General features: G+C 44.0%; 1 protein-coding gene across 1 annotated transcript in view; it reads right to left on the bottom strand.

The window, feature by feature from the left end:
- Positions 1-1459: 1459 nt before the first annotated feature.
- Positions 1460-25226, bottom strand: part of LRRC74A (leucine rich repeat containing 74A) — a 34919-nt gene continuing 11152 nt past the window's right edge. Inside the window, exons 8-14 of the mRNA XM_073350348.1 lie at positions 23807-24001; positions 23343-23438; positions 18615-18758; positions 16296-16403; positions 15424-15509; positions 3239-3430; positions 1460-1481 (exon numbers count right to left, since the gene is read on the bottom strand). Of these exons, the coding sequence (XP_073206449.1) occupies positions 1460-1481; positions 3239-3430; positions 15424-15509; positions 16296-16403; positions 18615-18758; positions 23343-23438; positions 23807-24001 (843 nt within the window). The remainder of the gene's footprint in view (positions 1482-3238; positions 3431-15423; positions 15510-16295; positions 16404-18614; positions 18759-23342; positions 23439-23806; positions 24002-25226) is intronic.

The raw sequence follows: 25226 nt of genomic DNA, 5'->3' as shown, positions 1-25226 counted from the left end.
AGTCAGCATGGATTCACCAAGGGAAGGTCATGCCTGACTAATCTAATCGCCTTCTATGATGAGATTACTGGTTCTGTGGATGAAGGGAAAGCAGTGGATGTATAGTTTCTTGACTTTAGCAAAGCTTTTGACACGGTCTCCCACAGTATTCTTGTCAGCAAGTTAAAGAAGTATGGGCTGGATGAATTCACTATAAGGTGGGTAGAAAGTTGGCTAGATTGTCGGGCTCAACGGGTAGTGATCAATGGCTCCATGTCTAGCTGGCAGCCGGTATCAAGTGGAGTGCCCCAAGGGTCGGTCCTGGGGCCGGTTTTGTTCAATATCTTCATAAATGATCTGGAGGATGGTGTGGATTGCACTCTTAGCAAATTTGCGGATGATACTAAACTAGGAGGAGTGGTAGATACGCTGGAGGGCAGGGATAGGATACAGAGGGACCTAGACAAATTGGAGGATTGGGCCAAAAGAAATCTGATGAGGTTCAACAAGGGTAAGTTCTTAGGTAAGGGTTCTGCACTTAGACGGAAGAACCCAATGCACCACTACAGACTAGGGACCGAATGGCTAGGCAGCAGTTCTGCGGAAAAGGACCTAGGGGTGACAGTGGACGAGAAGCTGGATATGAGTCAACAGTGTGCCCTTGTTGCCTAGAAGGCCAATGGCAATTTGGGATGTATAAGTAGGGGCATAGCCAGCAGATCGAGTGACGTGATCGTTCCCCTCTATTCGACATTGGTGAGGCCTCATCTGGAGTACTGTGTCCAGTTTTGGGCCCCGCACTACAAGAAGGATGTGGATAAATTGGAGAGAGTCCAGCGAAGGGCAACAAAAATGATTAGGGGTCTGGAACACATGACTTATGAGGAGAGGCTGAAGGAACTGGGATTGTTTAGTCTGCAGAAGAGAAGAATGAGGGGGGATTTGATAACTGCTTTCAACTACCTGAGAGGTGGTTCCCAAGAGGATGGTTCTAGACTATTCTCAGTGGTAGAAGAGGACAGGACGAGGAGTAATGGTCTCAAGTTGCAGTGGGGGAGGTTTAGGTTGGATATTAGGAAAAACTTTTTCACTAGGAGGGTGGTGAAACACTGGAATGCGTTACCTAGGGAGGTGGTAGAATCTCCTTCCTTAGAAGTTTTTAAGGTCAGGCTTGACAAAGCCCTGGCTGGGATGATTTAATTGGGGATTGGTCCTGCTTTGAGCAAGGGGTTGGACTAGATGACCTCCTGAGGTCCCTTCCAACCCTGATATTCTATGATTCTATGGGCAAGCCATGTCACCAAAATGTCAGATGAGCACCTGCCAAAGATCTTTTATGGTGAGCTAAAGGAGGGAAAGTGCTCTTAGGGAGGCCAAAAGAAATGTTTCAAGGACTCCCTCAAGTTGTTCTTGGGGTGGTTCAACACTGACCCAGAGTTTTGGGAAGATCTCACTCTTGATCGTGCTATCTGGCACAGCCTCATCCATGCTGGCGCTCCAGTCTATGAGCAGAGGAGAACTGCTGAGGCAGAGCAGAAGCACCAGCAGTATAAATCTCACAATAGCAGCACATCTGCTATTAATCAAGCAACCCATAGCAGCATCTATTGTTTAATTTGCCACAGGCAGTTCAAAGCTCAAATTGGCCTGATCAGCCACTCATGTGTTCACAGAAACCAAACCAACCAGTTATGTCATAGTCATCTTCGAACTCTAAGCAACAACAACAACAAGCTTCTAACTGCCAGAAGCTGGGACTGGACAACGGGGATGGATCACTCAATAATTGCCCTGTTCTGTTTATTCCTTCTGAAGCACCTGGCACAAGCCACTGCCAGAAGACAGGATCCTGGGCTAGATGAACCATTGGTCTGACCCAGTATGGCCAGTTTGATGTTCTTTGCAACCACAAGGGCTACAGACCAGTTTTTTAATGCCAGTTTAAATTTTGCAGTTTTGTGACTCCCCTCACAATAAAAGCATCTTCGGGCCCCAGCCTCGGTCTCAGTCCCAAGGTTGAGAACCACTAATACATTTCACTGTTAGGAAGTTTGCACTGCTATGTAACTTAAATTTTCTTTTTCTTGACTGCATCCCATTACTCATTGTTACATCCAGTAGGAGTGTTCTGAACTATCCCTGTCCTTAATCGGGGAGCAAGGAGAGCAAATTGAAGGTACCCTCATTCCCACCAAATGAGCACATGCAGGGCACCCACCTCCCAACCAACAATCACATCCACTTGAGGTACCTGAAATCACCTAGCATTCAAGGGGAGCACACACAGGACACTCCTACCCATCCAGCACTCTAACCCAGGGAGCACTGTAATTCAAGGCCCTGTCACTACAACACCCTAACTAGGGGAGCAAACCCAGGGTACCAGCAGCTCACCCAGCACTTGAGATTGTGAAGCATGCTTACCTATTCCATCTAACTTGTTCATCAAAGCATTTACACTGTGCTCATCACTGTGGTATCTGACTGCCTGAACCCCAGGTTCACCTTTGTTTTGTCATCACTTCAGCTTCCAGGTGACCGTGAGCTAGAATGTGGAGTTCCACTGTCCCTTATGGTGCTGGGTATTATTTCCCCTCACCTGAGTGTGTGAGAGGTGTGAATTTTAGTAGCTTGCATTTGGTTAGGTAGGGCATTTCTGTAGCACAGCACAGATGAACTGCAGTGAAAAGGGGATAAAAGAAAGGGGATGGGTTTGTTATCAGGAAATAAACCACACACATCCCTATGTACTATCACCCTCCGAGACCCCCATCACCACTTCCCTGACCCCTTATTGGGCTGGTCATTTCCCATCACCTCAGTCTTGTCATTTGGATGACTTAGCACTGTGCCCATGCTTCTGTGGTGATAAGGCAGCATGACAGTTCCTGGCCAAGTAGTGGGACTCGTGAACAGAACTTCTGGTCTCCCATGGCATCACCCTGTAAGAAGTGGCATTGTCACTAGACTAGGCCTTGGAGTATGTTTCCAGGTCAGAGGTTGCTATGCTGTACTGGGAGTGGGTTTGGGCTTCTGAGATGCTGAGCTGGGGCTGGGAGTAGAATTTCACTTCCAGGTCAGAGGTTGAATGCCCCGTGAGGCAGAATGTGGTTCACTCTGGGACAGCTGATGGTTGGAGGGGCCCTTTTGCTCACTGAATGCTGGCTCAGCAGAGTTCTGGCTGCTTGTGGATTCCCTGGTGGTGGCTGGTTGGCACCATGAGCTGAGAGAAGTGGTTGAAAAGTGGGCAGGGTCAGACCTGGGCAGTGCCAGTGGCTTCTGGCCAGAGCACATCACCAGGGAACTGCGTGATGTGACCATTTCCACAGCACTCTTGAAAGTCTGCAGCACTCGCTCACTCTTGTGCTTCTCCTTCTTCTGCCGTGACTCTTTCCTCCTTAGCTGCCACCACTGGTCTCGTACCATCTGCTTCTGTGTGTCCACTAGGCTTCTATGCAGCAAGAGACAGTGAAGAAGGGGGGACAGAGAAAATAGGAAGTAAACAGACGGTCACTGTGGTTGTAGGACATCCATCTGTTCCCTCAGGAAGCAAAGCTCTACAGTTAATCAGGGCAACTTGCTGCTCCCTATTGCCTGGGTCCATTCTCTTTTCTGTCCAGAGGCAGGAGGCTCTAGATGCTGATGAGCCCAAAACACTATCTTGGATTCGTCTTCTCGTGCTTTGACTGCCTTTGAGTCATACACTGTCAAGATCTTGCAGAGGCTACAGCCCCCACACATCGGAGAGGGTCAGTGTACTGTAGCCTATGCTCTCTGAGCAATGCAGTGTGGAGGCACAGGCAAGCGCTGTGGGATTCTGTCTGGACTGGAGCTAGGTGAAATTTTTCAGATGAAACTTTTTTTCACCAAAGGCAGACTCTGATTGACCAAAACATTTTGTGAATTTGTGTTGAACTGGCTGACTTGTTTCAGTTAAAAAAAAATCCCCAAAAAGTCCAAAAATGTTTTTACTTTTTGATTTGAAACAACTTTTTGTTTGGAATTTTATTTAAAAATTGTTATAAGTTAAAAAAAATTGAGAATAAAACATTTTATTTGGGGTCAAACTGAACTTTTTAAGAATTGTTTTGTTTAAAAAAAATTGTTTTGGGTCAATACAAAATGATTTTTTTTCTGGTTTACTTACCAAACTGACAAATCAATTAGTTATCCACACAGCTCTAGTATGGATAGTCTCCGCAGCAGGTAGCTAACTGTAAGTGAAAGTTACTCTAGATAAGCAATGTAATGATATCAGAGCATGGGCGGTGATTTCAACCTGCTCCTACTAGACACACTTTACAACCAGACAATTTTCTGTGGAAGTTTTGGTACACTGGATAAACTGGTAATATGGAGCTCAAAATTTAGTTTAATGCAAAGAAGCCAGAAGAAAATGAAAGCTAGTATAACTGTCCTAAAGACTCCAGCCCCCAGGTGGTCAGGCGAGGGCCACAAATGCAAGAAATTAGCAGAGATTGTGGTAAACCCTCTTCCCACTTCCTGTAATTCAGTCTGCCCACAAATATTTCCCCATCATAGTCCTGAGGATCATCTTTGCTTAGAAAAGTTAGAGATGTAAATTATCTATCATGTCCCATCTAGTCTATCCTAGTGGGAGCGGAGCCAGATTCTTCCCTGAAGACTATTCTGTTCTAGAGCTTAATTCAGACCTAGTTCTAAATAACCCAAGTGATGGACCTGGGCCTTCTCTTGGCAAGGAGAATACGCCATAATCTGAAATTTCACCCTTCGGAAATGTTTCCTGCAAATCACCATATAGTTTCCTTTTTAGAAAAAACATCTGTGACGTTGCACCCCATAATGCTTTATGGAAATATGCTTATGAAAGTAAATATGACATAACTGGAATATGTTTTATGCTAGATATGCCATGTAACATATCTCTGCAAAGGTTATGATCTACTGGATATATTCATCCTATTTGTATGCATGTATCATTTTTGTATTCGAAGCTATGAATATTAGCTATGTTCTTGTTTTATTTTAAGTAGCCTCAGTGAAGCAGTTGGTCAGCTTCCTGAGAAAAGGCTATTCTCAGTAAGTGCCCAATCAAGAAACACTTAAGCTAACAATGAACTTAGAGACACCAATCCACATCTGAGCTTTCCCAGGAATGTGGCCTGGCTAGTAAGGAACTCAGTCATGCATGGACATGTGACTTGCCCTTGACTCCAAAACTCCATCTTGGAGCTGGATTCTGAGTAGGCGAGAGGAGGGGGTCTCCACCCACAAGAGAAAGTCTATTTAAGCCTCTGGGAGACTCCTCCATTTGGTCTTCCGCTGGCTCAAGAGATAGCCTCTCCACCCCCAAAGGATACCTGAAAGAAACTGGAAAAAAGGACAGTAACCATAGGAGTATGAGTGATTGCTGGACCCAGACTAGAAAGAGGTTATTCTGTAAGAGAAGCTTACTGGAACATCTCTGAGGGTGAGATTTCAGCTGTAATCACTTTCTTACTGTATTAGGCATAGACTTGCATGTTTTATTTTATTTTGTTTGGTAATTTACCTTGTTCTGTCTGTTGGAACCACTTAAATCCTACTTTTTGTATTTAATAAAATCACTTTTTACTTATTAATTAATCCAGAGTATGTATTAATACTGGGGGGGGAGGGAGAAACAGCTGTGCATATCTCTCTATCAGTGTTATAGAGGGTGAACAATTTATGAGTTTATGCGGTATAATTGTATAAGCTTTATACAGGGTAAAATGGATTTATTTGGGGTTTGGACTCCATTGGGAGCTGGGCATCTGAAAGTTGGAGACAGGAACACTTCTTAAGCTGTTTTCAGTTAAGCCTGAAGCATGTGGGGGATGTTGTTGAAATCTGGGTCTGTGTTTGTAGCAGACTAGTGTGTCTGGCTCAGACCAGGCAGGGCACTGAAGTCCCAAGCTGCCAGGGAAAACAGGCTCAGAGGTAGTCTCGGCACATCAGTTGGCAGTCCCAAGGCGGTTTCTGTGATTCAATCTGTCACAACATCATCATTTTAAAAAATAGAAATAAAAACCACACCTTCTGTCTGAAACAGTTTTAACCAGGGGTTGGCAATGTGTCCGTACATAGACACAAGTGTCCATGGTAAAAAATGTTGAGGTCAGTGGGGGGCGCTCACCTCGGGTGGCTCCCTACAAGTAGCTCCCTGACCCTGCTGTTGCTGGCAGAGGCATGGATAGGCAGCTCTGCCCGCTGCCTCCGTCCCCCGTCCCCGAGCGTTGACTTTGCATCTCCCAGCAATTTGGCTGGGAACTGTGGCCAATGGTAGCGAGGCGGGGGGCAGAGCCTGCAGACGGAGGCAGTGTGCCTGCAGAGCTGCCTGACCACTCCTCCACCAGCAACAGCAGGGATGGGGAGCTGCCCGAGGTGAGTTTAGAGTGAGGATTGTGCAGCTTTAGTCACACATTTCTCCATGAAGCTCAGTTGGATAGTGGGGTTTGGATGGGATTAATGCTAAATATGCATTTTTAAAAATGCTTTAATTGATTTTTAAACCAGAAAATAAGTTAGAATGTAATTGTGTTGTTAAAATAAGGAAAAGGAATCACATCACCTGTAAAGAGTCTGGTATGTCTAAGTTTGCTGCTTGCAGATGCTATAGCACTAAGAATTGTCTTCAGCACTTAGAGCCTGACTCCAAAGCCCCTTGAAGTTTATGGAAGGTTACCCATTGATTTTAGTGGACTTTGGATCAAGTCCTAAGTGAACTCAATAGAAACCAGTTTCTGCTGGGTTGTAAATCATGATTCAATAACCCAAAGGCAACTTTAGACTATACACATTAAATTTTATTTTGATTAACATTCAACGATGAAATTCTTTTCCTTATCCAGCCTTAAAAAACAAGTGGAAATTGGTTTGCAATTTCTGGTGCTGGGCTCCAAAGTTTAACCAGTCGTGTTAACTTTCACTGGTTTCATGGTTCCCACCCAAAAACTCAGGAATGCAGATTTTCATTAGAAAAACTTGGGCCCAATTCTGCCAACATTTACTCGTGAGTAATTTTACTCATTTGTGTAGTTCCATTTAATTCAACATGAGTAAAATTATTTGCAGGCTGGTTTCCAGGATTATTATTATTTATTACTTGTATTATTCTATGGCTAGGGTGCCACACACCAGATCTCCATTAAGCCTTTTTTCTTTTCTAATACAGCTCACCACTTCATCTACAATCAGAACCCCATTCTACGTAAGCTTTCAGAAGACTGCACTGTGCTAAACAGAGTAGCTTCCTTTGAACTCACACCCTTTTGCGATTGGCAATTTTAGATAAACCGCTAACATCATTTGAATACAGAATATTAAATATTAAAAGCTAGCAATTGTATTTTTCTAGCTGTCCCTTCCTCTGCCATGACGTATATGTTTTTCTAACAAACAATTCATCACTATTGTGTCATTTCAGGAAGAAAGCCAAGTAACTAGGCAATTAATCCAGTAATAAAATAATTTATATAACAAATTATACATTGAACACATCCAGGCTCTTGCTATGCCTTGAAACAGATCTTGAAGTCACAGAGGAGAGTAATTGCTTATTTTAAATAATAATATTTTGCACTTGTACAGCACCTTTCAGCTAAAAATCTCAATGAATTTATTATTATTATTATTATTGGCTCGCTAGCTAGGTTACTGGTTTTTTTCAGTGTGGAAAATTATGTGCGCTATTTTACGGGTTGAATGATTGAATGACATAACCCCCCGCCAATGTCCGTCACTAAGTCCGGTAATTTTGTCAAGTGTCTGTCGCACAACATGGTGGTGCTGACCTCTAGTCTTACCTAGTTTTATTATAAGTGACCCATAAAATTCCTAGAAATGAAAGAGTAAAATAAATATTTTCTCTGTGATTTCAGATTGTTTATTTTGTGCATTTGACTGCACTATGGGTACAGTCAATTTCACTGATTCTCTGTATAGTCAATCAGGGCCATTTACTGCCAGGCCTAGTGATTACTACTCTGAGTAGCACCATGGGCCTGGTTCTCTGCTGCCCTGTATCTATGTAATCATTTACACCTGTGCAAACTGAATGTGAAGTGGGTGTAACATACTATAAAATCACCATGCTAGCATTCTAACACCTCCTCTACCCCCACTTTGCATTCAGTTTGTATAGACTGTAAACTCTTTGGGTCAGGGACTGTATTTTTGTTCTGTGTTTGTACAGCACCTAACATAGTTGGGTCCTGGTTCATGACTGGGACTTCCTGGCACGATGATGATGATGATGATGATGATTAGTAATAATAATAATAATTAATTAATAAAAGTGTAGGGCAACAGAGGATCAGGTCCACTGATTTCAAGTTGTCCTACTCATGCTACCTTGCACTAGGCCTGGCAGTAACTGCTTGAAGGATTGGATCCTTTAGTTTGTCAGTTTGCATTGTCATTTGTGTGGATCTTCCACACAGCAACAGAGGAGAGATGAGGCTTTCAGTTCATTAGCTACAAGGTTGTTCTTGTAACACAAGAACCAGCGGTCACCCGATGAAATTAATAGGCAGCAGGCTAAAACAAACAAAAGGAAGTACTTCGTCACACAACGCACAGTCAACTTGTAGAACTCATTGTCAGGGGATGCTGTGAAGGCCAAAACTGTTACTGGGTTAAAAAAAAATTAGATAATTTCATGGAGGATAGGTCCACCCATGCATAGGTGCTGACTCTGTAGGTGCTCTGGGGCTGGAGCCCTCCCACCCAAGCTCGCTTCCACTCCGCCTCCTCCCCTGAGCGCGCTGCTTCTCCCCACTCACTCCCAGCTCTTGCGCCGCAGAACAGCTGTTTCCCGTGGCAAGCCGGGGGGGTGGCAGAACACGGCGCGCTTGGGGGAGGAGGCGGGGCCTGGGTGGGGATTTGGGGAGGGGTCCAATAAGGGCAGGAGGGGCGGAGTTAGGGTGGGGACTTTGGGGCAGGGGTGGAGTAGGGCCAGGGGCAGAGTAGGGCCAGGGGCGGGGCCAGGGGCGGGGGGGGGGGGCGAGCTCCCACTGGTGCAGAAAAAAGTTGGCACCTGTGCACCAGTGAGTATTAGCCAAGATGGTCAGGGACCATCGCTCTGGGTGTCCCTTGCCTCTGAGTGCCAGAAGCTGGGCGTGGACACCAGGAGACGGATCACTCGATAATTGCCCTGTTCTGTTCATTCCCTCTGAAGCACCTGGCACTGGCTGCTCTGGGAAGGCAGGATACTGGGCTAGATGGACCATTGGTCTAATCCAATATGACCGTTCTTATGTTCTTTTTAATTAAACATTAATTTCCTCTCCCCCTCATCACCTCTTCACTATTCAACCCACTCAGTGTCCACACACAGAAATCCCTAGCTTCAATTCCAGTATTCTTACGTCTCATCTTCCTAGCATTCAACCCATTGCCTCCACATAGCAAGATTTGAGGGGATTATTTAAACTAGGATCTGGGGAAGAGTTGACGGCAGCAGAGAAGCTCTTAGGTCAGACAAAGGCGTCTGCTCGGGATAAAGGTATGAGTAAGAGAGAGGACAAAATTTAGTGGAGGAGAGAGAGATTGAGAACACCAAGGTAAATAATGGAAAAGTAATAGAATTATGATGATAGTGATCTAATGCTTGGAGATTGGTCTGGTGTTGAGTGTGACTGTTGCCTCAGTTTATGGCTTCATCGCTTGTAAGAGTTTGCATTGTTGTGAGGAAATACACTTGAGCAACTTTAACTTTAAGTCAATGGAGTTTTTGGATGGGAATTTTGGTTAGGGCAGAAGTAAGATTTACCAGATAGTAATTGCCAGGATCATTCTTCTTTCTTTTTTTGACAATTGATTCCTCCATAGCTTTTTTCCAATCCTCTAGTATTGCAATTCCCCAGTTGTCCAACATTTGTTAGCAGCACAGTCAATTTTTAGCAATTCCCCAAACATCCTAAAGTGCATTTCATCTGTATCTACTAATTTGTACCTGTTCATATTTTCCAAGGTATTACCTGTTTATCATATTTAAAAGGTCTCCATTACTTCTTAGTAATTGTCAGACCTCTTTATTTTTCTTGTTAAAGACAGATTTTAAAAAGCAATTCAGTATCCCAGCAATTTTAGGTCTGTCATGGATTTCATCCCACTCCTGCCTTTCTAGTATATCTTTCCTCCTGGATATAATTGTTTAAACCAGGGATCGGCAACCTGTGGTACATGTGCCAAAGGCGGCACGCGAGCTGATTTTTAGTGGCACTCTGCTGCCAGCAAGGGTCCCAGATGCTGGTCTGGGGTTCCGTCCACTGGCCCTTGCCAACCGGGGTCCTGGCTGCCGGCACCACTCATCCCGCTGCCGGCCCAGGCTTCCATCCATCCAGGCCAGCAGCAGGATGAGCGGGGCTGGCGGCTGGGACCCCAGACCGGCAGCATGGGCGGCAGACGGAACCCCAGACCGGCAGTGCGCTGAGCTGCTCAGCCCGCTGCCGGTCTGGGGTTCCCGCTGCCAGTCTGGGGTTCTGTCTGCCACCCGCGCTGCCGGTCTGGGGTTCCGTCCACTGGCCCCTGCCAGCCGGGGTCCTGGCTGCCGGCACCGCTCAGCCTGCTGCCGGCCTGGGGTTCCGTTGCGGGGGCCCTGTAAATGTAACATTTAATACTGGCACAAGAAACCTTAAATTACTGAAGACTTGGCACTCCACTTCTCAAAGGTTGCCGACCCCTGGTTTAAACCCTTATTCCTCTTAATCCTTTTGGCAGCATTAAGTGTGGCTGCTCCCCTCTTTAATTCTCCTCTTGCCTTCAAGGTCCCTGTATCAAGGCTGCTGTCATAAATATAAAGGGAAGGGTAAACCCCTTTGAAATCCCTCCTGGCCAGGGGAAAGCTCCTCTCACCTGTAAAGGGTTAAGAAGCTAAAGGTAACCTCGCTGGCACCTGACCAAAATGACCAATGAGGAGACAAGATACTTTCAAAAGCTGGGAGGAGGGAGAGTAACAAAGGGTCTGTCTGTAGTCGTCTTGGCCGGGGACAGAACAGGAATGGAGTCTTAGAACTTTTAGTAAGTAATCTAGCTAGGTATGTGTTAGATTATGATTTCTTTAAATGGCTGAGAAAAGAATTGTGCTGAATAGAATAACTATTTCTGTCTGTGTATCTTTTTTGTAACTTAAGGTTTTGCCTAGAGGGGTTCTCTATGTTTTTGAATCTAATTACCCTGTAAGATATATATACCATCCTGATTTTACAGGGGGGATTTCTTTATTTCTATTTACTTCTATTTTTTATTAAAAGTCTTCTTGTAAAACACTGAATGCTTTTTCATTGTTCTCAGATCCAAGGGTTTGGGTTTGTGGTCACCTATGCAAATTGGTGAGGCTTTTTATCCAACATTTCCCAGGAAAGGGGGAGTGCAAGTGTTGGGAGGATTGTTCATTGTTCTTAAGATCCAAGGGTCTGGGTCTGTAGTCACCTAGGCAAATTGGTGAGGCTTTTTACCAAACCTTGTCCAGGAAGTGGGGTGCAAGGTTTTGGGAAGTATTTTGGGGGGAAGGACGCGTCCAAACAGCTCTTCCCCAGTAACCAGTATTAGTTTGGTGGTGGTAGCGGCCATTCCAAGGATAACGGGGGTAATATTTTGTACCTTGGGGAAGTTTTGACCTAAGCTGGTAAAGATAAGCTTAGGAGGTTTTTTCATGCAGGTCCCCACATCTGTACCCTAGAGTTCAGAGTGGGGGAGGAACCTTGACATGGTGGCACAGTGGTGGGATTAACCTGAAATCATTTTGAGATCCAGTTGAGATTTTTTGAACTAGAAATACAGATTTTAAAAAGGAATTTTTAGGAAGTCCAGAAGGCAGCTTTGAAACTGAAAGCAGCTTGGTTTCTCTCTGCTTTGTGGCCAAGCAGAGACAAAAGGGGATTATCTTGTGAATTGCAGGTTTTCTTTGCCTGGAGGCAGGGTACTTAACTCCTGCAGGGAAATTCACAGTCTTCCAACCCAGAGGGTTTTTTTTTCTTTTCTTCCTAAAAGTAAATAGGGGGTGTGTGCTCTACCCATTTGCCTGGAGACAAAAGTGGCAGGGTTTTTTTAGGATTTTGATTTTTTTTTTTTGTTTTGTTTTACAAGGAGCACAGGTTTGAAAAGAAATTTTTTTTTTTCTTTGGGCTGGGTAAGCAGTTTTCCAAGTAGTTGGAGGTTTTTTGCTTTAATTTGGGCCCAGAGCAGAGACAAGGGAATTGTCTTTTTCTGTAGGCTGACAATCACTATCAGAGAATAGGTATTCTATTGCAGCACAGCAAAATTTTACAGCCAAGTTTTGTTTGTTTATTTCTAAACCTCGGGTGTAAAGTTAGTTAAAAACAGAGAGGTTAGAATGGCCAAATCCTCAGCTCGACTACAGCTGGAATTAGCCAAATTTCAGGCTGAGGAAAAACAAAGGGAACATGAAAGACAGATAGAACTCATGCAGCTGAAGAAGGAACAAGAAAGGGAGGCAGAACAACACCAAGAGGCTGCCCACAAGAGGGAAATGGAGGCAAGGAAGCATGTGGAGGAGGAGAGGGAAAAAGAGAGGAAGCATGTGGAGGAGATGGAGAGGATAAAGGCCCAGCAGAATATACCAACAAACCCTAGCAATCCTTCTCCAGGTACCACTTCCCATCCCAGAAAGTTCCCCACCTACAAGGCAGGTGATGATACTGAGGCCTTCTTAGAAAACTTCGAAAGGGCCTGCCTTGGGTACAACATCTCTACTGACCAATACATGGTAGAGCTGAGGCCGCAGCTCAGTGGACCCTTAGCTGAGGTGGCAGCTGAAATGCCTAAAGAACACATGAACAAGTATGAACTGTTTAAATCCAAGGCGAGAGTCAGAATGGGGATAACACCCGAGCAGTCTCGTCGGAGGTTCAGAGCCCTAAGGTGGAAACCAGACATGTCATTTACCCGACATGCCTACCACATTGTAAAACATTGGGATGCCTGGATATCAGGAGCAAGTGTTGAATCTCCAGTAAATTTGCCCTTCCTAATGCAAATGGAACAATTCTTAGAGGGTGTTCCTGAGGAAATAGAAAGATACATCCTAGATGGGAAACCCAAAACTGTAATTGAGGCAGGAGAGATTGGAGCCAGATGGGTGGAGGTGGCAGAGAAGAAGAAAACTGGTCGCAGTTGGAGCGGAGACCAGAAGGGACCACCCCAGACCACACCCTATTACCGGGGGCCGCCCAAAGCCCCACCTACCTCCCAAAGAACCCTCCAGACCCCTTATCGTCCCACCACCCCGTTCTCCAGCAACCCTCCTCGCCCCAGTGACCCGTCAGCTGGACGATGTTTTAAGTGTAACGAGCTGGGGCATGTAAAGGCCAACTGCCCCAAGAACCCCAACAGATTACAGTTCATTGCACCGGAATCACACCAGAGGTCCACAGGCCCAGATACCTCCCAGATACCCTTGGAGCGGAGGGAAACTGTGAGTGTGGGCGGGAAGAAGGTCACCGCGTGGAGGGACACCAGAGCACAAGTGTCAGCTATCCATGCTTCCTTAGTGGACCCCAATTTAATCAACCCAGAGATCCAAGTGACGATTCAACCCTTCAAGTCCAACTCTTTCAATTTGCCTACAGCCAAGTTGCCTGTCCAGTACAAGGGCTGGTCAGGAATGTGGACTTTTGCAGTCTATGATGATTATCCCATCCCCATGCTGTTGGGGGAAGACTTGGCCAATCATGTGAAGCAGGCCAAGAGGGTGGGAATGGTCACCCGCAACCAGGCTAAACAAGCCGTGAGGCCTAGCTCTGTTCCGGAAACTTCTATCAGGACCCAGTCAGAGGTGATGGACCTGGACCCCAGGCCAATGTCTGCAACAACAGTAGTGGATCCAGTCCCAGAGACCCAGACGGAACCTTGACAGCTGCTAAAATCTGTCTGATGGTGTCTGCACAGGACTTCATTTAGACCTCTACCACACTGCTCCAGAAAGGGGGCAATAGTAGCATATAACTCCACGGGACTCCTCCATTACAGCCCTCCTTCTCCTTCTCCCTCTCTGCAAATAAGTGCAGCACTCCCACATTGTGGAGCAAGATGTGCTGGTACTTGGCCTCTCATGGAGCTATCTTCTCTCCACTTGGTCAACAGGACTATACTCCAACCTTCACAAACCTGTCCCAGACATGCAGGGGAATGTAAGCTTTATTTTTTAGATTCAGTAGCCTTGACTATCAAAAGTTCCCCATTCCTCTACTTTCCCAAGCCATAAGTCACTTTGTTTTAGCTTCTTTCCCGCACTTATCCTTCCACCTTTCACCAGCTGACCTGCCTCCTGTCTTCTCTCCTAAGGTTCCTCCTCCTCCTTTTCTTTAGGCTTCTGTGCTGGCTGCTTCTCTTTTAAATTACTGATTTAAAAGGTGAAAGAAGAGAAATCAGGATTTTAAACCAGTTTAATGAACCTTCTCCCTCCTCCTAGATGCCTGAAAGACACTGAGAAGGCCATGAAAAAACTGTCTGAGGTGGGAGTGATCCGGACATCAAAGTTAGATCTGTCCCATCTCTTAGCTATATGTGTGACAGTAACACTATGGCACATGAAATAGACCCAGCTGGATAGACTAGATTAACATTTGCAAAACTGGCCCATCTGCTTCAGACCTTAAATCTAGACTATAATATGACATATTTAAAATCCATGGCAGTGTTTGAAGAGTGAGGATATTCTGGCAAAATTATCAGAGCTTTGAGATCATCAGTCGCATCTTAGACTGCAAATCTAGGGGCAATTTCCTTTCCCAGGACAAGTGGCTTGGCCTGCAGCTCCGAACAGCCTTGGAATGTCCGACCACTCAGACTCTCAGAACTTCCACACTACTGCTAAAGGCTGATATTTATTCAGAATTACGGAAGGCACTGTGGTTTGAAAGCAGGTTTGTGCAGAAGACCGGGACCCCTAAGAAGAAGGATCATATAAGGAAGCAAAGAAATGGAGGTCTCTCAGGATGGAATAGAGGGTCTGAAAGCAGAGATTTGCTGCCTTTATGGAATCTTCTTCTGGGTTTCAGAGTGGAGGGTGATGCTGAGATGATACCTGGAGAGTCCATAACTGTCACACAACAACATGTGCAGCACTGAAAATGCCATTCTATTGTGAGATTCATGCCATTTCATGGCAGGCTTGGGAAACATGAGGGATTTTGTGGTATACGAGAAGAGGGCAGAAAAATATAGAAGTTCTGGCCTGGATCAAAAGGGTTGCTACGCATGCAGCTGGTAATCTCACCTCTAGGCTACTCAAAAAGGCAGTCTGGATCATGTCACAGAGTAGGAGGGATCCCTGAATGACCAATGCCATGTGCCCCAGCTGTGTCCTCCCCTCCAGAGTGAACTAGCCTAGGTTCATTCAGTATCAATCAGAACTGAGACAAATAAAGAAAAGAAGAAAACGAGAGAGAAAGCAAGTGCGGGAGATGCTTCACTCACCTGTAATCCACCATCCCTGTCCGGTGCTGGTCCAATTTGTGCACCAGTTCCACAATCTGGGCTCGATCTAGTGGAATTCTTGATTGCTGGTGGGAGAAGGGAGAAAGGAGATTGATTATCTCTCCTCTTGTGGCTCCCAGTGGCTGAAATACAAATGGTGCCAGACAGCGTGGCTTCTTTGCACAAAGAATTCTTTTTACCAGCATGAGAAGCAGTCACTATTTAATAAGTAGGTGAATAGCCTGGAGCAATTAGAAAGGGAGGGGAGAATTTTAGCAGGTGGCCAAATCCACCTTTCCGAGCATTCAAGAAAAAATGCAGTTGTTTTTTGCACCCTTTCTTTGTCAGGTGTAAACAAGATTAAACATTGAACTGTGGGTGTTTTCTCACAGGCAGTGTTGAAGTGATCACCATAGTTGGGGCAAAGGAGGGATTTTTTCCTCAGGATGTGTTGGCAGGGACTGAAGCGGCTTTGTTTTTTCCCATAGCACTGTGCAGAGATCATCCATAAAGATCCAATAGACATATTCCACACAATCAGTCTCCTTTCATCATCTATGTTTCTTTTAAGTACCCTGGAGGAACCAAGATAGATGGGAGTTGGTATACTGGAATTTTACATGGTTAATGTTATTCCAGAATGGATCCATGGCTATTTTGCCACCCACATCATATATTAGGTCTCATGGCATTTCCTTTGTGCCTCATTCAGGGATAAGTGTTTCTCATGACACATGTGGAGTTAGCCTAGTGGTGTGAGCTTCCTCACAGAAGGGCTCAACCAGTATCAGCTGGAGGCTTCAGCAGTGTGAGCTTCCTCATAACAATACCCTACCCTGAGAAAATTAGAAGACACTGTTTCTGAAGCACACCTGCATCATGGCTTTCCGGAATTCTGCCACAGGGATCTTCATACTTCCATCTTTGTCCATGTTCCTAAAGAAATCCCAGAGTCTCAACTTGCGTTCATCCAAGTAGTTCTAGGAGAAGCAGAGAAACAAAGATAAAACTGAAATAGTGTTCAGTAACTGCCTCTATCACTTCCTTAGTGAGACTATTCTGCAGTCTGGTATCTTTCTAGGTATTTATACTGTGTTCATTATTGTGGTATCTGAGCTTCTAATGCAGTGCTTCTCAAGCTATCTGATGTTGGGGACTGGCAATTTTTTTCCCCAATGTGCGCGCAGACCAGCAGCCGATGGCTCGCGGACCGGCACCGGTCCGTGGACCATCACTTTGAGTAGCACTGATCTAATGGAGCCATTTGTCCTAATTTTCAGGCTAAATTTTCCTTTGCTCAGGCTCATCCAGTTCTTCCTACTTAGACCCCATTGGAACAACCCTAAATAATTCTTCTATCTCCTTGCTCTTTATCCTTCAAATATTTATATATGATTCTCAAGTCCCCACCACACAAGTCATTGTTTGATCAAATGATAAATATTTAGTTCTTTGGATGTATCCTCCTAAGTCAGTCTCTTCCTCCAGGTGCCTGATCATTTTTATTGCCCTTCTCTGAACTACCTCCAGTCTGACAATGTCTTACGGGCCCCAAGGAGTCCAGACCTGAATGCAATATTCTAGGAGAAATGAGCTAGAGTGCCACTGAGAAGTGAAGTCAGGAAAGTAACTGAAATACTTCTCTGATGGATTGTATTTACTGAGGGACAACCTATCCTATATCCTCAATTACTGAGGGACAATCTACACTCATTACTATATTTGCTTTCCACAAGCTACTTTTAGTATAACTTTTTATGAGTGATGTACTTGAATATTTGGATGCTAATATTTAAACTGTATTGTTAAATTTATCAGCCTTAATTTGGGATATTGCAGATTATGTATCATCTGTATTTTATTGTTTTTTAAACCAAACTTTGTAGTTTTGGATAATTTAAGCATTATACCCAGATGTATATAATTTTAACATTAGCTTTAATAATTTTTTTTATTCCTGATGTCATGTAGAGAGGGAATAGCATTTTCTTGCTGTAAATTGTGGTGCTTCTGCACATGCAACCCAAAACAGCTTTGTCTATTTTTGATACCATATTCTGTTGCAAACATGTCTTCTTTGCTGTTCATTCTCATCCCAGGTCTGTGTTGGCCGCCAAGATCTGTACACACAGTGAACAATTCTCTGTGGCTCTCACCACTTCTCCCACCTTCAGTGCAACCAGCTGTTCCAAGTGCACCCAGGCTGTACACTAGGTCTCCTAGCACCTTGTATAGATCCCAACACACTTATTCAAAGCCACATATAGTGTTGCAAAGGCTAACTGGATAATAGTCTGCTTAGACACTAAGGAATGCAGCCAGGTTAGCAGTAGCAACCTGATCATGAAAAAAGTTTTATCCAGATCACCAGGTTTCATTTTATGACATCGCCACCTGCTGTCATTTGTAGAAATTACAGGCCTTTGAAAATAGCCAGTTATATAAAGTTTCTGGCAATCTTTGTTAATAAATCATATAATATCTTGTGTAGCTTAATCCTGAAGGCTCCAAAAATGTGACAACTAGGGGTCCTATTAAGTTCAATGGGGATAGTGGGGGTTTGTGATGATCTGAACTGAGCTTCACCAGCATGTTTCAGACAGCTCATCTGACGGTTAGACAAGGAAGCAGTACTGTCAGGGGATTATAGAATAGGACTGGGAATCAGAAGAGCTGGGTTATATTCTCAACCCTGCCACTGACTTGCTGTGTGAAATTAGGCAAGCCATTTAACTTCCTTGTGCCTCTGTTTCCTCACCTGTAAAACAGAGATAATACTAACGCATTTTTGTAGAGTGCTTTGAAAGCCTTGGATTAAAGCTGTCATCCAAAGTCACAGAATTAGTATTACTAATGATTTTTTAGTCACTAATGACCTGAATGAGATTCAAACCATCAGACTAGAGGTTAAAAAGAAGTTTGTAGCCTATTCAGACTCCTGTGAGCCATCCAATCCCCAGCCATGTGTTTCCCCTAAAAACCAGAAAGATTTGTTAAGTAATTCTACATGGAATTTAATGTGTGGCTATGGAATGCTCCATTTCACAATACAAGAGGAGACTGCATGGCCTCTTCTGGAGGGTCCTGACTGGATGAATTTTCTGCTGAGAAGAAAGCTCACCCCTCTCTGCAGTAGCCCGGAGTTTGTGCACTGGTGTGGAGAGACTATGGAACCAATCTGGACTGCTTACCTGAATCAGCTTCATGGGGTCTGGACGCTGTTCAGGCTTCTTGGAGATGAAGCCTTGAACCCCACCATAGATGACATCTAATTCAGGGTGCACCTGACACACCACATCCAGCAGCTTGAGGAAGCTTCCATTCACAAGCACATTCTAATGTAGGGGAAAGAGGACACTACATTCAGCACAGGCATCCCAGCCATATTGTCCAGCCTGCCTTGGTGTTTAATGAAAGTAAGAAACCTCCTGTATTAATGAACCCCATCTTATGTCAATATTAACTATTCTCCCTTGGGAAAATAGTTGGATTCTCTCTTGGGAAAAGGACTTGCTTTATTTGCCACCAGTTCTATCCAAGTCTTAGTTGGATGTCCCTGAAATGGACACAGGCTGTGCCATTGTGCCAGAGACATTGTGTTATCTTTTTATGTTGTTGTTGCTGTTAAACTATGATCTGTGACCATATGCCTCATACCTTCTCTCCTTTAGTGGATCCCACTGCGGGCCCAAGACTCTCCAGTGCTTCAGCTTCTGAGCATATATTCCCTTTCTTTATCCTCACCACCCATCACCACTGCTGATAAAATTTACTTCTGTTTGACACAAGACAAATGCCCATCAAGCTGAAACACATCTGCCGCCTTGCTCGAATAGTCGGTCATCAGCGTGGTCCCCTCCCCACTTGCTCAACATATGACCTGTTCATTATTGCTTGGCTTTCTGCAGAAAAAATAATATTAAAACTGTGATCTAAAGTCAAAGGGGTTAGTTTCCCCAATAATGCCTCTTTACAGTCCTCCCTACAGGGACAGGGGAATCTGGGAGGGGTTCTGGGAGCTGTGAGGAGCCGTGGCAGACCCTCCACCTGCCCTGGGCGGAAGGCCCAAGCAGCCCCCCACCCAGTGTCCCAGCCCGCCATGCAGGGCAGGTGGAGAGACCCAGGCTCCCCACAGCTGCCAGTGTGGCTTTCCCCGACCTGGCTCTAGCAGGGAGGGGGCAACTCAGAGCTGCAGCCTTGCCCTGGTAATAGCCAGGCGGGCAGCTGTGGGGACCTGTGGTGGACCCTCCACCTGCCCTGGGCATGGATCCCAAGCAGCCTCCGCCCAGTGTCCCTGCCCCCCAAGCACCCGCCCAGGGCAAGTGGATCCGTGCCGCGGTTCCTCACAGCTGCCCGCACGGCTCTTACCGTCAGAGCCCTGTGTGGATACAAAATTTGTATCCGCATCTGCACTGCTATCTGCAGAAATGGTCCATGGATATAAAGCGGATACCCACGGTTTTGCACGGCTCTAAGTATGTAGTGCTGGTGAAAGGTTACATATCGGCAGTATCTGGAGACTAAGAGTTTGGTTTTCAGAGACGCTGAGCACTTGCAGGGCCCACTGATTTTGATGGAGTAGTGGCGGCTCAGCATTTCTGAAAATCAGACTTACCTCAACTATCCCCAGAGCAGGCATAGCAAGAACAGCACTAATACAATATTCTGTCTTAAGATTTTATAGCTACCTGTAGGGGGTAAACCTCAATATTGATGCAAAACTGGTTATTAATGAAATCATTATAATTGATTTTTATTATGTTAGGTTATTACAAACTTGTCTTTGCCTTTACTGAAATTTTAAGAGACAATTAAAATTATGTTCATACACATGATGCTTGGATAATATGATTGCTCAAATGCTTGTTAGTTGCTTATTTAATTATATAAAACATCAAGCTAGGTAAGGAGATTCCTGGAGGCCTCTGCTTTCTGTCAGTGTGACAGGCTTCCAAAGCTCAAGGAAAATAACAACATGTTTATTACCCCAAGTGAAGTTACCAAGACTCTGAAATTCATCTTGATACCTTCTATTTTGGTTTAGTATTTCATACTATTTTCTTTTATCATATGTTTTAGTATTAGTTATTGTGATTCATGCTTTTTATAGAATATTTAATATGAGTCTTTACTTGCAAGTTGTAAATGCTGTAAGTGGTAAACTGTGTAAAAGAATGTAAGGAGGATTAATGCTTTGGATGTGCTATCTAGAGATAAACTAAGAAATCAGAAAAATGGGCCTTTTCACCCCTTTTCTCTGCAAAGAAAAGAACCTCTTGGTTTCAATCCCACACAAAGGATTCTAGAAAAAATTCTTATTGAAAATGATTTCTCTTATAGACATTCTAAAGTCTTCTTTCTTCAAGTGATAAGGAGAAAATTTATGATTGGGAAATGTTGTGTAGAAGACTTTTGTTTACATCTCATTCCGTGTTTCCATTTAAAGGTGAAAACCGTTGTTTATTTCTTGATTACTTAAGTTGATATATGATTATTTTTAGACGTATAGTTGCAAATATTTTTATCAAATTGCAAGCCTGATATAATAACTTTCTGATGCCATTGCTATGTGAATAATGAAATGTTTTGTGTACAAATATATCAGAAATGATTAAATAACTGGTGACTAATGTAAGAAGCCATTAAAGTATAAAAACAGTGATGTTAATGGGGGGAATTAATTAGTCAAGAAGAAGAGATGATGTCTTCTTTGACTATTTGAATTTAAAGATTTTCTCTGAGAAGTTTAAAAGGGCTATTGGAGAACTGAAAGTCCCTTATGTAGGAAACAGGGGTGTTTGTACTCCTTTACTAGCAGATGAAATTCTGTTTCAATCTCTGATGAGACTGAATGGACTGAATAAAGGAAAGATTAAAACTCTAAACTTTAAATACTCTCTGAGAAGTTCCCACCGCAAGGACATAAGCTGCATGTGCATTCACAGATTGCATATTCAGCAGCTGAAGATGCTACTAAGACTGTTTTATGAAGGTGCTAAGCCAGTGAAAGGGTGACAGCAGCTGATATTTGAGTCCAGCCAAGCCTTGAATGAGGTATACCTTCCTTCTCCAGTGATACTACGGAAGGAGAAGATTACAAATCTCTCCAAACTGAATAAGCAAGTAACAATACTCTGCTCCCATCTCTCAGCTTCAACAGCACACTCATCACAGCACCTTCCTCTAAGCTCAGCTGTTCATCTCATCTCTGTAAGAAAGCAGCAGCTGTAATAGACAGCTGAGGAAAAAAACCTAAAACTGAACATTAAGAAGAAGTAAGCTTCCAGTTCAGCACTATTTCTGCAGCATGACACAACAGTGTCTACAGCAGTGTCTCTCAACCTTTCCAGACTATTGTACTCCTTTCAGGAGTCTGATTTGTCTTGTGTACCTCCAAGTTTCACCTAACTTAAAAACAACTTGCTTACAAAATCAGACATAAAATACAAAAGTGTCATAGCAAACTATTACTGAAAAATTGCTTGCTTTCTCCTTGAGCAGTATAAACAAGTCATTTATGAAATTTCTGTACTGACTTTGCTTGGGCTTTTTAAGTAGCCTGTTGTAAAACTAGGTGAATATCTAGATGAGTTGATGTACCCCCAGGAAGACCTCTGCTACTCTGAGAGGTACACGTACCCCTGGTTGAGAACCACTGGTCTACAGCAGCATTGGTGAGATGAAGTTTATCAAAGCACTCCCAAGTGATTAGATTCAAATTTTTCTTTTAATGGTTTTAATGAGATATTAAAAAACTATTGTAATTTAAGGTATTAACTGCTTCTTCTGTTAAACAGACTATACATTCCTGGAGAGAAGACATCAGCTAACTCTTGTAAATAAAGAGAAAATGTGTGATTTAATTTGGATTTAAGATACTTAATATGCATTAATTACTTGTCTCAAGACCTCTCATTGAATGGCTTCTTTTAAGTAACTGAATTTAAATGTCTTTGGTTTCATAGAATTTAGTTAAGATTACTCATCTTTGTCCATTTATAATGTGTTTGTTATCCATGATAAACCAAATAGGAGTCACCTATCCTTGAATGAAATTCTTTTGTCCATCTATAAACAGTTTTAGTTACCTGTGATATACTTAGACAGGATTCATTACTGATTTGGGGAATAATATTGTTTGGTCTTCTCTTACCTAAAGAAGAGTAGCTCCCTTAGAAGAGGACCCACCCTTGAAGTAAAAAAGCTCTTCACAGAGAGGCATGCAGAAGAGATTGTAACTGAAGTAATGATTGTTATTGCTTGTTTGTGTTCTGTTTTATTTTTATTTTTTTTCTTTATTTAATAATAAAATACTCATAGTGCTTATTTTGCTTCTCTTTAATTGTGGTATCTCCTAAGATCTGGCAAAGAACCATGTATGACTCTAAAATAGTGAGCGTCACATTGGGCATGAAGAGAGGCAATGATTAAGATTTGTCCTATCATTTCTTGGTATGGCTATAATATGTTAGTAATTTTTGGAATAAAAAAGTTACTTAGGAACTTGAAACCCCCGTTTCTACACAGCGATCACCATAGTACCTGGGCACATATTCTACTATACTGCCCTGGAAGGCCATATTGTAGCATGAGAAAGGAGCTTAGCCTTGATGGCAAACTCATGCTTTGTCCTCTTTTCTGAGATTCTAGTCAAGATGGCCAATTACTGCTAACTGTGATGGTGATATGGATAACTATCTACCAGGAACTAGACTGAGACATCACAACTTCCACTCATGCCATTGAAGAGCTGTTAAATAGTAACTTTTTGTCATTAGTGGCTGGAGCTGAACTGATACAAGTAACCCAGAAGACAGACCTCAAAGGGTTCTGAAAGGGTTTAGCGCTAGAATTCAGGTGGGTCCAAAAAGTTCTAATGTATATATTTTGGGATTCTCCCAACCCTAACACCATCTTACTGAGATGTTGATCTCTTCCATCTTGGATTTTGGATTCTTCCTGATGGATGTGACAAGCGCAACGGCACCCTCTACAGTTAGGGGATTATGAGACAGCTGTAGTGGAAGACAAATGGAAACAGATTAGGAGGAGAATTTCACTTCCTGGCAATGGGTGTGGGTGTCTCTCTTTCCCCGTCAGTCTAGACTTTAGGAGGGTCATGGCCCAACTGTGCCCTTTCAACAAGTTTATCTTCATTATCTGTCCATCTTGTCACGTTCCCATTAAACTCTGCAAAGCCAACTACAGGAATACATTCTGGTCACCTCCTTCTTCTCCTCCTTTGCCTGCCTCTAGCTTAGCATAAAACAATTTACTCTCTGTTTCAGTTTAGGCAGCTCATATCAGAGTTTTCCTCACCCCCCTGGCTAAGGGTTTTCCACTCCCTTCCCTTACTCCTTGCCCAAAAAGCCTTTGTCTTTACCTTCAGGATTTTGAGATTTCCATTGTCCTCTAACCCCCTGGCCAGCTTCCCAGCCCCTTCATTGTTGATATGGTTGCTACTGATGTCCAGTTGGACCAGAATGTTGTTGAGTTTGAGAGCTTCTCCAAGGGCCAGAGCCCCCTCATTCCCAAAGCCATTCCATGAGAGGTCAAGTATCTTCAGTGTTCCATTGGCCTCCAGAGAGAGAAGAGAGGTGATCACCACTGGCATCACAGCCATTGCAAATCCAGCTGATGCATCAATCTATACCTCTTGTGAAGCCCCCTTTCATGACTGAGGCAGTGAACCAACTGGGGACTTAAGAGCTCTGCCTGCTTCTTCACTGTTGTATTTGCCAGATAGGATTCCACCCATGTCAGCGGCCTCACAGCAGGACCTAGCAAATGCCAGCTGGGGCTCCAGCAGTGTGAGTTTCCTCACAGATGTGACCTGCCAATGCCAGCTCTGAGCACAGTGATGCAAAATTCTTATCAGCAGTGCTGAGTGGGACAGAACCTGTGTGAGCTAACCAGGGCCAGCCCACAGCCCACTGGTGTGAACTTCCTCCCAGCACTGACTGTCAGTGCCCTCTTTGTGTGAGCTACCAAATCCAGCCCAGACTTCAGTGAAGTGAGCTTCCTCTCAGCACTGCCCTATTACTACCAGTGCCACAGAGACTCCCCACTAAGGGCTTTCTCTCAGGGGTGCCCTTTACACTAGAGTGCACAGTCCTTTACATGCTACTCTGAAAATAGGTGATTATGAAAAGGCCAACCAGCATCCATGAAGCCGTACATTGGAGAGGGAGGTGCTGTGCCCGAACAGTCTTTCATGAATCATGTTAGCCATTACATCATCATCAGACAGACTTTGGCTCAGAGATGGGTGATGTTTGAGAGTGTTGGTAGGGAGGCGAATCTGTGCCTCTGCCCAAATTGGGATCTCTGAAGCAGATTAATCTAAAGTAAACTAAAGCTTGACAGGTGCGAAGCCTAGATGAGGGGTCACTGGGAGTATGTGTCATGGAAGAAGACCCCTTTGTCAGAGGAGGGTATGGATGGGAGTATCTGTTGTTTCTCTGTTGCTTGGTTTTGAGTGTTGCCTAAAGTTGACCACTCTGTAAAATTAGAGGGGCACAGGTTATTGGCAAACACAAGAACTTGAATGGCTAGTGACGATATAAAAGAACCATTAGCAGAGCAAGGGCAGACCAGTGCTTAGAATCATAGAATATCAGGGTTGGAAGGGACCCCAGAAGGTCATCTAGTCCAACCCCCTGCTCAAAGCAGGACCAATTCCCAGTGAAATCATCCCAGCCAGGGCTTTGTCAAGCCTGACCTTAAAAACCTCTAAGGAAGGAGATTCTACCACCTCCCTAGGTAACGCATTCCAGTGTTTCACCACCCTCTTAGTGAAAAAG

This window comes from Lepidochelys kempii, chromosome 6 (genome assembly GCF_965140265.1).
Source record: "Lepidochelys kempii isolate rLepKem1 chromosome 6, rLepKem1.hap2, whole genome shotgun sequence".
NCBI classification, from domain to species: Eukaryota; Metazoa; Chordata; order Testudines; family Cheloniidae; genus Lepidochelys; species Lepidochelys kempii.
This window is presented reverse-complemented; position numbering and strand designations above follow the sequence as displayed.